We start from the raw sequence: 16,542 nt of genomic DNA, 5'->3' as shown, positions 1-16,542 counted from the left end.
ATCCACACAAAAGCTGATTTAACTAAACTGGTACAGCACCTTGCCTTTAGTGAACGAAGGCTAGGCACAAGGACACCCTCACGGCCACAAATAGTCAGAAGTTTATTTCCAGTCAGTTATTTGCATAATCCTTCCAGTAAAAGGACACCACATTATTTTTTGCTGTGTGTCAAATCTATTCTGGATTCACTTTCAAAAAATCTTTCACCATCAAGCTCCCCCAAATTATTTAGGCATTATGCTTCCCCTGAAATTCTTTAAGGATCATATGTAGTGGTTTCTTCACTCAGATCCATATCCTCAAAAAAAAATTCACTTCTTCCCTTCCACTACTAATTATTCCTAACAAATCCATTCCCACCTCCTCATACCCATCTGCTTCCACTTACATGGCCTTCATAGCTTTTCTTCAGAGATCCTAAGTGACTGAGGAAACGCATTCCTAGTCCACACCACTGCTCAGCTTCCTTGTATTTACCGACGCTATACTGAAATATTCCTGTATTCCAGGCTCTTGTCATCAACCAAAGGATCTCCATCTCTGGGTAAGCATCCTAGAGTAGCAAACAGAGCTACAGCTAATCAGATAATAGAGTTTTCACTTTAAACCCGACTAATCAAGAGTGCATTAGAGTTTAATATTACAGTGGGAAAACACAGATGTTTTTTTCTGCTAAGCAGAGGACAGAATTCCTTCTGAGCCATCCTGTACTTCACAGTTCATCTCCACCATTATCAAACAGTTTGTTTCCAACATGGATAAATAATGTTGCACTTACCTATTGACAGGACAGGAAATACAATTTTCTGGGGCTGAGAATGATGCTACAAGGGAAGCATGCTTCCTACCATCTATCTACAGACAGGCTGGACTTGCTGCCGCGCTACTTTGCTGTTTATCCAAACGGTACTGAATATCCCAATACCTGCCTGCTCACTGCAGATCAGAAGCAGTTCTCAAGGTTTTCAGATTTTCTCTGTAGCTGCAGCAATGGTTTGCCCGAGTGAAAGCTGCCCTTACTGATAACCATAGAATGGAAGCTGGAGTACTCAACCAGCTTTGAACTGGTGGGGAACTGATTCAGTTGGGGGAGCAAAGGACGAGCAATGCATTTGTTAGGTGAATCCTTAAGGGGAGCCTGGAAGGACTTTTTTTCCGCATTTGATAGATACTTCTCATTCTAAGTAAGAGGGCCCAGAGTGAGTTTCTGACCTGCGGCATCCCTTTCTGAACAGGAGGGACAAATCAGAAGTGGTGTACCAGCTTTCTAACTGATAATGTTCTGATGTGCTGCTCTGATTTCCTTCTCTTAATGTTGTCCCGATTATCATCTGCTGCCTTGAGCAAGGCTGCAAAAAAGGGTTTCTAGTGCTAAGGAAATTATGCTGTTATGCATATCAGTCCACATTAACATTTCAATCGTATCTCTCAACAAGAACAGACACAAACATGGACACATTCTTTTTTGGGAAACTAGGAACAGCATATCTTTATGTCATTTTTATAAGGGAAGAGACATTCAAACATGCCTGAAGAAATAGTCATGCACTGGGATGAAGCTATGATATGTAATACTGATTTCATTAATCCTGAATAACAGGAATACTCCTTAAATTATTGTTATCTTTGAAATTCTGCGTAGAAATGTCTGACTTTCTCAGTACAACTACTTTCACTGTATAGCATATGCTTCAGGCCTGAAAGGAGCAGCAGAAATGCAAGAACTTACCAAAAGAAAGATTTCACCCTCCATACACCTGTCCTTATAGAAACAAGTTCAAGAACAAATGCACCGCAACAAATTCTCACAGAACAGGAATCTAACTCCAGGTCATTTGGTAAAAATAAGAATATAATAAGTCCCTAAATAAACTTAACAAAACAGAACTGAGCAAAAAGCAACAATGATATCTAAATTTTACCCTGCTTTAAACTGATCTGGAAAAGTAATCTGCATTTACAAAATCATATTCAGTGTGCAAATGTAGAAAGCAAGAGGAGGAAAGAGAGATGTTCCAGCTCAAGATGTTTCTAAAACAGGCACTGAAAATTTGGCCTTAAATGTCTCCAAAAAAAAAAAAAAAACTCATAAAATCTAGAGAAATATGCAATTCAGTCATAAATATCCAAGAGCCATTTATTTTGAGGTAATATCACTGCATCTTCTACTGAAGGAGTCTTAGCTGCACCACATATAACAGTATATAATGTCAGTCTGCTAATTATTGTCATTCTAATGAGAATCTTTTTAAATGTGCTCAGGGTCATTTCCCAATTATTATTTTTTTTCTGTTCAACTTACTGTGCTGCTGACTACGCTCAGAGCATCTTCAAAGTAGCCCCACGCCTCTTGCAGCACACAGGCATCCAGGTCTGTTACTCCGGACGGCAGAGAGAGATTAATCAAACTATGTAAGCATTTGCTGGGAATCAAAACAGAGCAAAAGAGGAAACGTATTTAAGAGCACATGCACAGAGCAAACAGCTACATTTTGGTATCACCAGCACACTAGCTTGGGCCACCATGATTGCCAGCCTGGCATGTCCATCTCAATGATTTCTATGCTCACGTTCTTTTTGCAGAAACATACATTTTCCTAGTATCAGAGCTCATTTGTACAAATGATGCAAGAAGAGAGACAAGAGCAACAATTAATTAATTATTTTCATTGCTGAGCTCTATAGTAACCCAAAAGGATAGAGTTAAGTATACTGTAGGGGTGCTATACACGACAGCAAGTAAAAAGAAAGATACTTATTCTAATTACACCACAGGATAACTAAGTAGTCAGCATCCTGCCTGTTCAGCTGTCCTCAGAAAATTGGTAGCAAATACATGGATTCTGAAAACAGTTCTCTCTTTCTCAGTGTAGAAGAAGAAAGGCCATATTAATGGTAACCTGCTCAGCAATTACTGCATGGAACTCAGAAAGGAGAAAAAAAATCCCTTATGGGATACAACTGAGAGAGAAGGACAAACCAGGTTGTTTTTCAGATTCCATAAGCAATACCTGTTACAGGGCTTGTTACCCAGCAAAATAAATCATGTATGTACTATGGCATCATATCCCTAACTTGCAACTCATAGCTTTCTTTTCAGCCTTTAATTTCTCTTCACTTCATTTTCTTTTAAATACCTAGTTCACTTCTGCAGAGTAATACCCAGAATGAACACCTTCATCATAAGAAACAGCAAGAGACCCTTTCTGGATCCAATTTTCTTCTTCAATAGATTTATTTATTGGAAATACGACTGTTTGGGAAAATATGCTTGGTGAATAGATTTCAGTTACTATACTCTTGAACACCTATTAGTCAGTCATACTTTAGAGGTATATTGGTTGGCCAGCAAGTGGAACATTGCACATAAACTAAAAGCCATTTTTTTCAAACTGCAGGCTTTATTACCTGTCAACATTCCCAATCATAGGCTCATTGCAAAGCTATGTGATAACACTAACCTAAATCTCACAGCATCAACAGCAGTCTGCTTTCTGTGAAGGTTCAGGGCACTCTTGAGAGCCTTCTTACAAAGTAACGGATACCGAGCTGGAGATTCCATTGCTAACGCTTGAAAACAAAAGGAAATAGAGAAGAAGAAAGAAATGACTGAAGCCAGACTTTCTCTCTTTGGTCACTAAACTGCAATACATTGCCAGATCCTGTGCAACAAACAACTAAAAGCAGATTTGCTTAAAGCCTGTGCTGGTCACAAGCTAGGGCTTCTTTACTGCTTACTTATTGCAAGCACCATCAATAAGGACAAAACAAAAGTGCAGCAGATTTAATAATTAACAAGTACTCCCTCTGCTGTCTTCTTCTGTTGCAGTAACCCAAGAATAATAAGTTCTACAGTAATGAGTATTACCTCTTTTTTCTTTTTTTTGTCTCCTGAAACATGAAAATCTGGATTGAAAAATTAGGCAGGAGTGGGATTTGAGTACGGTTCTTCCAAGTCCAGGTAGGTACTCCCTCAAGACAAGGGATATACATAAGTGTTTATCTAATCCTACAGAATCCCTTCCAAAGATTTGCATGGCAGCTCCAAAGTTTACACATCTTCCTTGGATTCTAGACTGTACTCTCAAGAAAGCATGACTAGAACTTTGTGACAAAAGCATGATAAAGTACAGAGAAGTGCTATTTACAAATGTCTACATTAAACTGAAACAGCACATCTACCCAAAGGCCTCACCCTAAAAACTCTGTGTGGGCACATGAATCAACTAGGATCATTCTCTGGCCTATGCTAGTTTGGAGTTTGTAACGGTTTATGCAAACAATCCTTTCTGGACTCACAACTTACACAAATGTCTCAGGTTCTAGAAATGGAAGGATGCCATAAGTTCATCATCCATGTAATAAGATGATATTTCAAAATACAGATCTCTGAATATTGCTGAGATCCTAAGCATCTTTGCTTCAGGACAAGATATATATGGTTAGACTGATTTTATGCATGATACACAATACGCAGTAATCCTGGTCACCCTAAATGAACAGGGAAGAGTAACATAAGCTATATTGCATGGCTTGAAGAACTATGAAAGTACAAATGCAGTCCTTACATGCAATGATTTCCAGTGTCTTGATCTCTATTTGTGGCTGTTCCCATACTGACTCCATAAGGTTGTTGAGTGTTGGATCATTCAGTTTGGCTCTTGCTTCAAATTCATAAAGAAGCAACAATGTGTCTGTTGGATCTTTAGTAAAATCTCCTACGGGAGAGACAGAATTGCCTGTATATAATTACTCATTTACTTAAAGCTACGTGGTATGCAGGAAGGTATAAATTTTGCTTCCAACAAGCAGGAAAATCGTTAAGGTACTCAGATTTAACAGCATAGCAAGTGGAACTCAGAAACTGGCTTGGATAGCAACCTCAAATGTCCAAAGCACAACCCAACTAACCTCCCCACTCCCAAATCTGGACTGTTTATAATTGGCTAAATTCGTGCAACCCTCATAGGCAAGGTATAGGTGCTAAAAAAAGCCATTTTCATAGACAAGTAAAAGAGAGAACAGAAGGCCACAGGCTCAAAGCATCAACCTGTCAAAGAATTTACCATTAGCTTCAAATTCTGCTATAAGACTTGGCACCTTCCTAGTAGAAAAGCCTTCAGGAGATCCTTAAACACACTGAAAAAGTGTGGGAGAACAGTAGAATCTCTAGGAGGATGTAAACCCAATATAACTACCAAACCTTTACCGCACTATTACAAAGACTTCTGTTTAGTGCTAAAAAACATTCTCAGCTTCTTCCAGGGCAATAGCCCTGTCCACACACTAGCCAAGGTGAAGGAGTGAAGGAATGACCTGGCTGCCTTTCCACAAATCTCTGCAGTAGACACTCCCATCTAGCAAAAACGTCCCTATACCGAGATAATCAACCCCTAGGATTTTCAGGATAGAAGTAAAAAGGGAAGAAGTCTTCCTGAGCGATCTTGTCCTTCAGTGCAAAAGGGCAAAGAGAATCTCAAATCCAGGCTGTGTAATGAACCTTTAGTTCTGAAACAATAAAATGGAAAAAAAGAACATCAAGTAAATTTCTTGACGAAAGTTAAACACTAATGCAACTTAGAAGAGAAACTCCATGGGGTCCCAAACCTATCACTGAAAAGAAACCAGACCACAGGCCAGACAGAAATGCCTAATGAGTTTTTCTACCAATACACTACTGAAAGGGGATGCAGGTACTCTCTCGCCCTAAGAGTCACTCAGCATCTTAGCTGTTGGCTGAGCACACTCCAGTCTCCAGCGATAAGTCTGATCTAAACTGACATGCAACAGTTAAGGAACAGGGGATGGGTTCTGGCACTCCCAAAATACATTACTAGGACTTCCTGTATTTTGAAATGCCTTATCCATAAAGAAGCTAGTAAAATTATTAAAACTGTATCTTGTCTTACTTCAGGGCAAGAGCAGAGTCAAGGAAAATATTTACAACAACATCTTTAACCTGGATGATCCAGCTGGAAATCTGGTACCCATCTACCCTAGAGCAAAAAGCTTGGAAATTAACATTTAAGACAAAAAAGTCAACCAAATTTCATTCTGAAAAACTGTTCCACACCTCACACTACTTAGACAATAAAAAGCCAGCAATGACATATAAAAAAGTACAGATGGCTTTGCCAGTTCTTAAATCATATTGTCACACATCTGCTTCAACACTCTTCAACTGAGACAGCAATTCCATATGCCCTGTATTTTCCATGATTACAGTGACAAAGTCTGAGAGTTAAATGCTCTGAACAGACACATTTTCTAGCTTACCTGTTAATTTCAGAACTGTCCAGACCTCCTTGCATGCCTGGAGATGTTGAAGGGCCTGAGTCAAAAGTTCCATCTATTTTACAAAATATTCAAGAAGCTATTTTTAGGTCACAGTTTTAAAAGCGAAAGAAATACACATCTTAAATGACAGCAGTAGAGAGATCTCTATACCTAGCTATATAACAAATGAAGAACCAGCTTAATTAGTACATCAGCTACACCAGTTACTGCTTTGTGTTTTTTCTCTCTTTTTCAAAGACCTCCATATCTCAGATAAACCCTCTTCATATTGATAGTTCCGCTGTTCCAGAAAAGGACCCTATAGGTCCCTATAGAACATCACTTATCTTAGTTCTCAAACATAAAATAGTATCATTGAGACAGACAGACAACTAATTCTCAAAGAGCAAATTGCTGTGCATTGCTCTCTACAAAAGCAATGTAAGGTAATGACCATGACAATGTAATGACCACCGCACAGCGGACTTTTGTTCTTCCTCCATAACCACAGTACACTTTCCATAACCTCCTTACCACAGTAAGAAAAAGGTACGTACACATAAAAACAAATAAATTGTGAATTTTATCCTAACCATATCGATATCTACTTTCAGCAACTGCATAATCCTACAGATGCAGTAATCATCTGCATATTCAACCTATGTTTAGCAACACATTCCTTACATAGTATAAGGTAGGCTGAAACTCCTTTGAGGAAGGGTACTGCCCTGACCCATGGCTGATACAGATCTGTTCAGAACCTACTTACAGAAACCCATCATTTTCAATTCTCTAAAAAGCATTAGGCCTATTGACTCTAATTAATTAGGAAAGGTTCCCATACTTTCAATAATCTCTTCTGAGTGAAACAACCAAGATTTTAAAATCAAAAGAAGAAAATGCCACACTGAATGTTTATTTCCTGGGTATGTAGAGAAGCAGTTAACAGAGCAACGCCTTACCTGCTCCGAAGGTGTTACTTGTTGTCTCCCCAATTCCAGATCAATTGCAGCTGCCATTAACAGGCACGTCTTCTGAGCAATCAGAACAGCTTTGTCAGAAGGACAAAACTGGGACAACTGAAACCAAAAATAGAAACAAGTAATGAGAATTCTGCCTATACAAAACAGTATTGCTCCTAAACGGATGGTTGCTGAGTCTCAAGTGTGACATCTTTAGTAATCAGTCATAAAGAGTACATGTTCATATTGCAGTACTGCTTGTATAATTAAACAAAAAGATTGTTTATTTATAAAGGTTATAGCAGTGTTGGAGTCCCTTCCACAAAGAACACACGCAAAGAACACAGTGCTGGTAGGTTCTGTACGGAGATTAGGACTCGAGTATATCTCTGTCTAACACGTTCATACTAATGATACAGTTCCCAAACTTCAGAATCAGTTTATTTTAGAAAGTTCTCATTTAATTCTAAATTTCTTTGACATTTTTAGGCAACAAAATATGACAATAATGCCTAAATTTTGTATTACAAGCCAATTTCCTTCTGACAAGTGTTCCATGTTTCAGAGTATGCAAGCATGTCTCCAAGGAGATATCTGATACACGGATGCAACTTCTAACAGAACTAGATGGTTGACAGTATTCCTCAATCAAAGATACTATCAGTGAGAGTACATACCTTGAAGGACAGTACAAAGAAATCCCTCATCTTTTCAGGGCAATTCTGGAACTGTACAGCCAAGTTCCAAGCTAACAAAAACATTAGAACAGGAGCCTAGAATAAAAATCTTCAACACATTATGGGCTATGCCCATAAAAACTCTAGTAATAGGTGGTTCACACATTCTATGATTCAATTTCTTAAACGAAGTATCATCACCAGCTCATTTAACAACAGCAAGAAATACCATTACTAGTGATTTGTTAGATTAAACATAGATTACTCATGCTTTCAAATCCTTTGTTTTAATGATTTTATCAAAATCAAGTATCCATTCTACCACATACCCTCCCCACAAGATCATGAATGGAAAGTAACACTTTCTTATCTTGGTAAACCAGATCAGAATCCAGATATAAATGTTGAATAATATTCCCAATTCAAAGCAAAGAAAAAAAAATTGAAACATTCTCCATTTTACCCCAGCAGGGTTATATAAAGGAGAAATAAAAATACAGTGCTTATTAGTATATGAATCAGACATAGCCATCTAAAGACAATTATATGATTTTTATGTATGAGAATCTGACCTAACTAAATGTTTAGATTCTGCAGTGACTTTGTAGATTCTAATTTGCACAGTAATTTCTTCCCAAGGACATGTTTTTGTGGTCTCTCTAAACTGTTTATTCTGTGAGCCAGAGTGTTGCTTTGGAAAGAGTGCAGTCACCACAGATCAGTTCCATTCACACTGGTGTTTACTACTGTTGACCTCTGCTGCTTCTCTCCCTCCTTTGCTACTCTTTTTTGGAGCGCTGCCACATTGTGAGGATGTATGCAGAAGCTCATCACGACAGGTGTCTTATGTTATTGATTGCAACTATTTTCTCTCCTGTGTGTTCTGGGTGAAGCATGAATCTGAAAAATGATTTCAGTCCATTATCCTATGCTCGTATTTTTATTTGTAGACAACGAATGCACTGATGATGCCCTTACCAAAACAGTGTAACAAAGGCTGCTAAATGAGGATCCACAGACACATTATGGATCGTGCTTATGAATGCTGCACAGGAGCTGCATTTCCTGCTGGAAAACGTTATCTGTGATAACGTTTTTAGTTTAGATTTCATATGCACAGTCCAAGGTAAACTCAAGGACTGCTGATTTAAGGGACTGTCTGTCTGGGTGGCAGAGTTAAGCTCATCCTGCACCACGATCATACCATGCACCAATCATACTGGTGCATTCATGTGAATTCATAGTTCTCATTTTGTCCACAACAGAATGTGCATACTCAGTATTTGGCACTAAGGTATTTTATTACTCTTAGCAGTATTCTTTTCAGATACTGAAGAAAACCAATATCCTTTCTATTTGCCTGATCTTAATTTTCAATTCTGTAGCACAGAGCAGAGTCTTGTTAGAAAAGGGCTAAGTAAGAGAAAAATGATGAACCGGTCAAAGTTTTATCATGGACATATGACAGTTCCTGTGGTAAAGTGAATAACGTACTAGCTAACCCAACAGTCATACAGACCTTGTGTGAGTATTTGTCTTGGTAACTGACTTAAGGCACAAGACATACGTGATAGTTTCATAAGACAGAAAATACAGCAGGAGAATTCTAAGACTAGTTAAGGCAGGGACTGCCAAAGGTGACAAGTTTCATAAACCTACTGCATCTTTAAAACACTTTTTTTCTTCCTTAACATCTGGCTGCGTGGAGGTGGAGGTGATTTAGTTTAGATTTTGAGAGTGAAACCTACCAACTTTTCTAAACCAGTGAGCTTCAAGGATCCTTCTGTCTCCTGACAAATTTTCTTCTGTGAAAGGCTCGGCAAGTCTCTTGTGAGCTGCAGAAGATGTGTTGTTCAATACATAAATAGCCTTTTCTGAGCAGAATAAAAGCATTTCCAAACATAGGAACTACAACTACAAAACACAGGTTCCCAAAACTCCCATATAATTCCTGATGAAGAGTCCTTCTCACAACTTAAATCTAATATGCTTGACCAGAGAGGCTTATAAAAACATCAAAATGTACCTCAAGCAGCATTTACTGTAAGATATATAAGGCTGCTAACAAGTATTGCTCCTTCAAAAAAAAGTCTATTGACACTGAAGCCTAATGCAGAGGAGTTTTATTTTATTAGCAAAAAACCCATTTTTTAAAATATAATAACTGTTTTAGGGCCTTTCTTTGAAGAACTCTTATTTCATTTAGTTCAGTTCTTCACTGTCTTCTCCCAGTCACAGGCAGAATGGCTAGAGTAGCAAAAAGTTCTAAAATTTCATGAACTTTGTTGTCCAATAAAGGAGGACAGAAGTGAAAAGATTTAGTGACACTGAATACTTTCTCAGAGAGAGAAAAGTCCTCTGGAAAACTCCTGCAGCTTTTCCAGTGCAAACAAGAAGATTCTTTTTCAAAGGATAGTAAAACTAAAAGTGGCAACCAATTCTGACAAGCCTCTCCTGTCTTTCAGCAATTTGCTATTATTCCTTGCAGTTTTCTAAGCTGTCCAGGACAAAAAAATAGCGTTAATTTAATCTGAGAAATCCTCCCTTTTAACCAGCTAGAGCAGCAAAAACCACGGTACTTGGCATTGAATTAACGCCAATATAAATTCACACTGCTAATTCAGAGTACAAAACCAAACTTCTTCCTTTTGTGGTAGCCCTGCTGCTAAAGCTACTAACTTTGTTCTTGCCAATGCAGTCAGAATATGAGACTGTCACTTGAGGCCACCCAGACTGTGGCTTGTACACAAATATCTGTTGTTTGCATGTGTGGCCTTACAAAAGACTTACTTTTCTTTCCTAAAGGGAAAATGCTTGGAAGAAAGAGCCTTTTGTCTGATGGAAGCTGCCAAGTACAGGTTCTACTAGAAATGATTCTTCCAACACGAGCCTGCAAGTTTTCAAAAGCACCTGTAGCACCAAGGTCCAACTTCACAACACTGCCTGATCTCCAGGCCTAACTTGGCTCCTAACTTTTACTGATTTTAGTGAGAAGTTAAGAACCTAAACTGAAATAGGGAGTCTAAATGTTTAGTTGGAATGGACCTAATCACATCAGAAAATGCTCACAAATGGAAAAGCTACAGAAAATGTAAACAAAGCAAAAGCATACCCAAGGTCAAGTAAGTCAGCATTGAATCGATATCTTTACCTCTGAAATGGAGGGAAAATAAAGTTTTAGAAAAGGTTTATTTTCTTACGACAAAATACATTATCTGTGATGGAATACAACAGCTCTGTCATTACGGCTACAATCATTCTTCCCCTCACAAACTTTTAGTCATTAGAAACTTCTAGCATTTGAAGTTGTAGAAGGAGTAGTGAAGTGGTGAAAAGCACTGTAGAAGTGTAGCAGGAGATTTTCCCAGTTGTTGGGGCTGCAGGTTAAACTTCTAATTTCACTGACATTACCCTGTTTTCTCGTCAGTCAGAATCCAACAGTACAGTTCTCCTCCTCCCAGGCCAGCACCCTATTAAGCGGCTAGTCTTCAGCAAGGAAGATCTCACACAGAAGTTCTCACTCCCCATCAAAAATACCTGACAGTCTTATGCATTAATGAAAGAGGAAGGAAAAGAGCAAGAATGTAAAGAAAAGGTTACACAAGAGGAAGAGACGGTCCTATGCGATGCTATTAGGTCAAGCCAGGAAGTGATCTGGGTGGATCTTTAACCAGCATAAAAACTAATCTCATGATTACTCTGTAAGAAAGTAAGCCCTGTATATATATTATACTATGTGTGCAACATATCCACCATAAGAAAATAGTTTTGCAAATGGACTCACCTTCTCTCCTCACTTTCTGCCATGACTTTTGACAACATAAGACGAACCAAACACCTAAATATGAGAGAAATAAACAATGACAAGACTAGAAAAAAATTTTGCAACAATGTACTTGGTCCTCAGGTTCCAGGAAGAAGCCCACATTTCTTTCTTAGGCTATCAGCCCATACAACTCACAGGACTCAGAAGTGTCACACTGAGAATAAGATTATTCTATTTCCCCCCCTTTTGCCTTATTCAGTCTACCTCATTCTGTCTATCAAGTAAATAGTAAGTAAATAAATGTACTTTGAGAAAAGCTTTAAGGAAATATTGGAAGGAATATATTTGTTTCATAATATTTGTTTTTATAAAAGTGATGGAATAGTTCAACAACAAGATACTACTTGATCAGAGGATACGAATGAGCCAGTATTTTCACCAGATACACTGTTGCAGTCTCATTAGAGTCATCCCTGGTCATCTGTTCACACCACAACATAATCATAAAATTCAGAGCTACAGATACTACCTTCTTGGGAGAAAATTAAAATATCTGCAGATGCTAGGGCACAGGACTGAGGTACACCTGCAGCACCAAAAAGACTACTAACTAATCTTTGATCTACTCTGTTCTCCACCTTCCTCGACACCATAAATTCTTAAAAAAAAAAAAAAAAAAAAAAAAGTTAGAAAAAGTTCTCTTTCCTTGCAAGTATCTCAAATTCTTACTTTAAAGCTGCAAATACTTGCTGGCAATCTTGTGAACGTTCAGATAAATACTCCAGAGCTTTTATAGCCACAACTTGTTGTTCATTCTGAAAACAAATTAAAAAATGCTTTATATAAACCATGCTACTTCAGTTACCACCCTCACCAAAAAAAAAAAAAAAGCACTTTGTGAAGGTCTGTGCAGTCTATTAGCAGGAAAGACCAAAGGACTCTGCACAGGAAATAGCCTCAGAGCCAAGAAAAAAACATACGGAGAGGTCATATGATTCCATGAACAAAGAGCCGATGGGAAGAACGGGATCACCGCAGTTTGGCGAGGGTTTCGTGCTTTACAATGCTGTGAACAAAGCCCTAAAAGGCAACCAAAAGCCTCTTCTACTTATGCCAATGTAATCAGCCAGTTCAGGTGTCACTCAGTCACCACCCGCAGGCAAATAGGAGGGACAACTGATTTTTCAGTCTTTCATTGTTGTACATTTTGCAGACAGGTTCCCCTAGCACCTCCAAAAGCAAACCTCAGAAGCTGAAAAGAAATGTAACATTTTGCTGAGAACTTTATGGAAATATGCCACGCTGTCTCCAGCTACCAATATTTACAACTTAGAAACCTTTGTTTTCCTGAACAAATCTTAAAAAAAAAAAAAAAAAAAAAAAAAAAAAAAAAAAAAAAAAAAAAAGCAATTTCTTTTCATTTGAAATCACTTTCTACTTTGTTTTACACACCAATTTGACTACATATAGTAAGACTTTGGTCCCTGAAGCTTAAAATACTTAGAAATGCATGAAATACCTAGAAATAGTAAAAGTAGGATAGCTGTTCTACTTATATTAATATAGCAAAATAAAGACAATGTTACCTCTAAAGCAATTTGGGCAGCTAAACTCAGGAGGTCAGTGCCTGCATTTCCATCCACTAAGAGCTTGTCTTCAGGTTGAAATTGCTTTTCTGCTAGCTTCCCCATTGCACTAACTGCTTCCACAGCTGAAATACACATAGGGAAAAATTAGTGAAAATTTTCATAGAAGTAATTGAAGAGGGAAAGTTCTACCGTTTTAACAAGGCTTTCGAAATGACTTATGAAAGGCTATAATCCTTTTTTTTTAAATATGAAAAACCAAGACAAAAAAATCCTGACCATGCCAGCACTTCTCCACAATTAAGCATTTCTTTACTAGAGAGGTGCCAAAAAGGCTTTCCAAGCTACTAATCTAAGGAAACGAGGATGTCAAACAAATGAAACTCTATCTCACATCCTTAATTTTGTTCTGCTAAATATCTGTTTGTCACAGAAGACAGAGGACTTTCTCTAATACATGGTCTGGGCATGATTCCAAGCTCCCACATCTTGGCTCATGCTAAGGGTGCTGCTGCTTTTATGTTCACACTGTGCTGTGGTTCCCACTCTACATTATGTGAACAAATTACGCTGTCATTAAATGATGTATAGAGAATAATTAACTGGCACAGAATTCAATGGAAAATGTTCTATTTATAAGCCCAGCATGTTACTCTGTATTCTAAATAAGTACAGACTATATTCCCCAATTTTCATTATTTGAGCTAAGATTCTCATTAAAATATGAAATGGCAGAACTCATTAGAAAGAGTCTACAGAGACATGTCATTCTGTAATTTGCCTCAGTAATTCATGTATTTTCTGGTAACCTTTCTCACTAATTCATGTATTCTGTGGTAGCTTCAGGCTCTGCTTGACCAGAGAAATTAAGAGCAGGAATAATGGTTCAGTTAAGGTCCGTCTAGCTCAGTACCCTGTTTCAACAGTATATGCTTACAAAAGAATATTAGAAACAGTAAGTATAAAATCATTCTCACCCTGAAATGCTACTTTAACTTCTGCCAATGAGAAGACTGGAGACTTCCTAGCCAGAGGCTCCATCCAGAAAATATCCAGCTGTGGCAATGAACTCCACAATTTATATGCCGTATGCAAAAAGTATCCTCCTTCGACTGTTTTAAACCTATAGCCTGACAGTTTTGATAGCTGTCCTTTCAATACTGTGTTTCTCTGTGTTATGAAAACCAGTAACTAAACACTCTCTAGCCACCTTCTCCATAATAGTCATGATCTTACAGACCCTTCTTCTATCTTCTCCCCATTATGTCTCTGCCACGATGAACAGTCCAAACCTGCTTTGAACTTCCGCTCCTCGTTCAAGACTAATCTTTGTTGAAATAGAACTAAAAAATGCATGTAGTTGAACTGTGAATTATACAATGGCCTAGAAATGTTCCTCTTCTGCTTTCCACTTATTTCCTAATAATTCTAATATGCTACTTGCTATTTAGGATCCTCAGCTACAAATAATTGAAGCCTGGGAAAGCACTCAGGAGGATATCATATGCTTGCCCTATTTTTACAGTCTTCCCTAGATCCACTCACAGCTACTGCCAAAACAAGGATACTGGGCTTTGGTTTGACCTAGTTCATCTGCTCTCACTCTTACGCTCCTAGCTGCTTTTGAGAACTGAGCTAACATTTTCAGAGAACTAGTCACAGTAAGTATGAGATTTCTTTCGTTGGGATTATTCTCGAACCATATGTTCTGGTCCACGCCATAGAAATTAGTTTGGTTTGATAATTTGGGCCCTGATAAATCCATGTCTCTTATTCACCCACTTGCTATCTTATTAGTGCTTACAAATGTTTTGATTATTCCAGAATTTTCCTAGGAAAGGAAATAAAGCTGGCTGGCCTATAATTCCAGACATCCTACTTTTCCCCCTTTTTAAAGAAGCATTATGTTTGCCCTTTTCCACTTCCCCATGAATCTAAGACCCATGCAATACACAACTTGTAGAGAAGATGGCTGGTTTTGTTTTAATAAGAATACAAACACATATGCAAGGTTAATAATGTCTGTATCAGTCGAAAAAATAAACTGGCCTGGTTCTAACAACTGCAGAGGAAAGAAGAGAAGTTGGGACATAAGGTGGAAACTGAGCTTAGTTTAGTGGTCTTAAATTTAAGCTGAGAGAAAATCATGGAGAAGATGTCACAAAGCAAGATGTCAAACTGGAAACAGAAGCAAAGATACAGAAGATTTGTGCTTTACGGAATAAAGACAGCAGTCTTGAGAGTTGATTATACTATTTAGAACATAAGACGGGAGAAAAAAGGGAGCACAGGGAGAGCCAGATATTAAATCTCAACTAAAAAAAGAGGGGGGCATCTACAAAATTTTGGAAGAATGAGCACAGAAATAAGACGACAATGGGAGCTCAGGACTGATAAGATTCTAAGGAGAAAAAGACAACCAATAGAGTCAGAAGAAAGACAGATATCAGGGAAACTGAAATACAGCTCAGACTAACTTTTATCAAGAAGAAATGGTCAGAACACTAAGCAATTTCACAGAATGAGGGAGAAAGAAACCTAATTTGGAGAAGGCCTGGGACAGAGTCGGAAGACAGAAGTCAGGGGGACAGATATAGACACTAATTTAAAAAAGCTCAGAAATGAAAGGAAACATGAAACTGGGAGATAACATGAGAAGCAGGCCAAAAGAGCTGCTGTTTCTAAAAGCAAAAAGAAATAACAAATTACTCATATTGAGACAGATTATGCTTATCATTGCTTCTACCTTTGTCAGTATTATTCTCCAGCACTGCAATCTTATAAACACTGAATTGAGTAAAAATGCTGTTTGGATCACACCTCTCTGCTTCTTTCACTGCCTCTTTAGCCTATTAACAGAAAAGATTAAAACAATTTAGTCCAATGACATCTTGACATCTAGAAATCAGTAATATATGTTGCAAGAGGAGACAGCTACGCAGATATACAAGATTTTAATGACTACATTATTGATATTTATACAAGTCCTCAAGAGGCTTGGTTTGGCAGCATCCTCCCTGAAAAGAAAAGGATAGTGCCCAGAGCAGGATGGGGCACCAAAGGCTCACAATGACACAACTGATTCCTCAAATTCACAGCTACAGAATCAGAACACAAGAGAAGCCCTGAAGATTTTGAGAAATTCAATTCCCTTCTATTACTTCGAAGTGTGAAGTATAACACCCCCAAACCAGAAGGCCTATATGGGGAAAGCAGATGCACTTCTTCACTGCAGAGATAAGGGCTAATAAGCTGTTGTGGGAAGCTCTAGTGG

The 16,542-nt window shown here is 38.1% G+C and overlaps 1 protein-coding gene across 1 annotated transcript in view; it reads right to left on the bottom strand.

The window, feature by feature from the left end:
• The window catches only part of TEX11 (testis expressed 11), a 35,198-nt gene that overhangs the window by 962 nt on the left and 17,694 nt on the right, over positions 1-16,542 (bottom strand). The window contains exons 16-28 of the mRNA XM_067303967.1: positions 16,015-16,117; positions 13,269-13,393; positions 12,412-12,497; positions 11,701-11,754; positions 11,029-11,069; positions 9,665-9,751; positions 7,917-7,987; positions 7,240-7,356; positions 6,278-6,350; positions 4,570-4,719; positions 3,463-3,571; positions 2,304-2,424; positions 390-554 (exon numbers count right to left, since the gene is read on the bottom strand). Of these exons, the coding sequence (XP_067160068.1) occupies positions 390-554; positions 2,304-2,424; positions 3,463-3,571; positions 4,570-4,719; positions 6,278-6,350; positions 7,240-7,356; positions 7,917-7,987; positions 9,665-9,751; positions 11,029-11,069; positions 11,701-11,754; positions 12,412-12,497; positions 13,269-13,393; positions 16,015-16,117 (1,302 nt within the window). The remainder of the gene's footprint in view (positions 1-389; positions 555-2,303; positions 2,425-3,462; positions 3,572-4,569; positions 4,720-6,277; positions 6,351-7,239; positions 7,357-7,916; positions 7,988-9,664; positions 9,752-11,028; positions 11,070-11,700; positions 11,755-12,411; positions 12,498-13,268; positions 13,394-16,014; positions 16,118-16,542) is intronic.

The sequence above is a fragment of the Apteryx mantelli genome, chromosome 13 (genome assembly GCF_036417845.1).
Source record: "Apteryx mantelli isolate bAptMan1 chromosome 13, bAptMan1.hap1, whole genome shotgun sequence".
In the NCBI taxonomy this organism is placed as follows: Eukaryota; Metazoa; Chordata; class Aves; order Apterygiformes; family Apterygidae; genus Apteryx; species Apteryx mantelli.
Note: the sequence above shows the minus strand (reverse complement) of the source record. Positions and strands in the feature narration are given on the sequence as shown.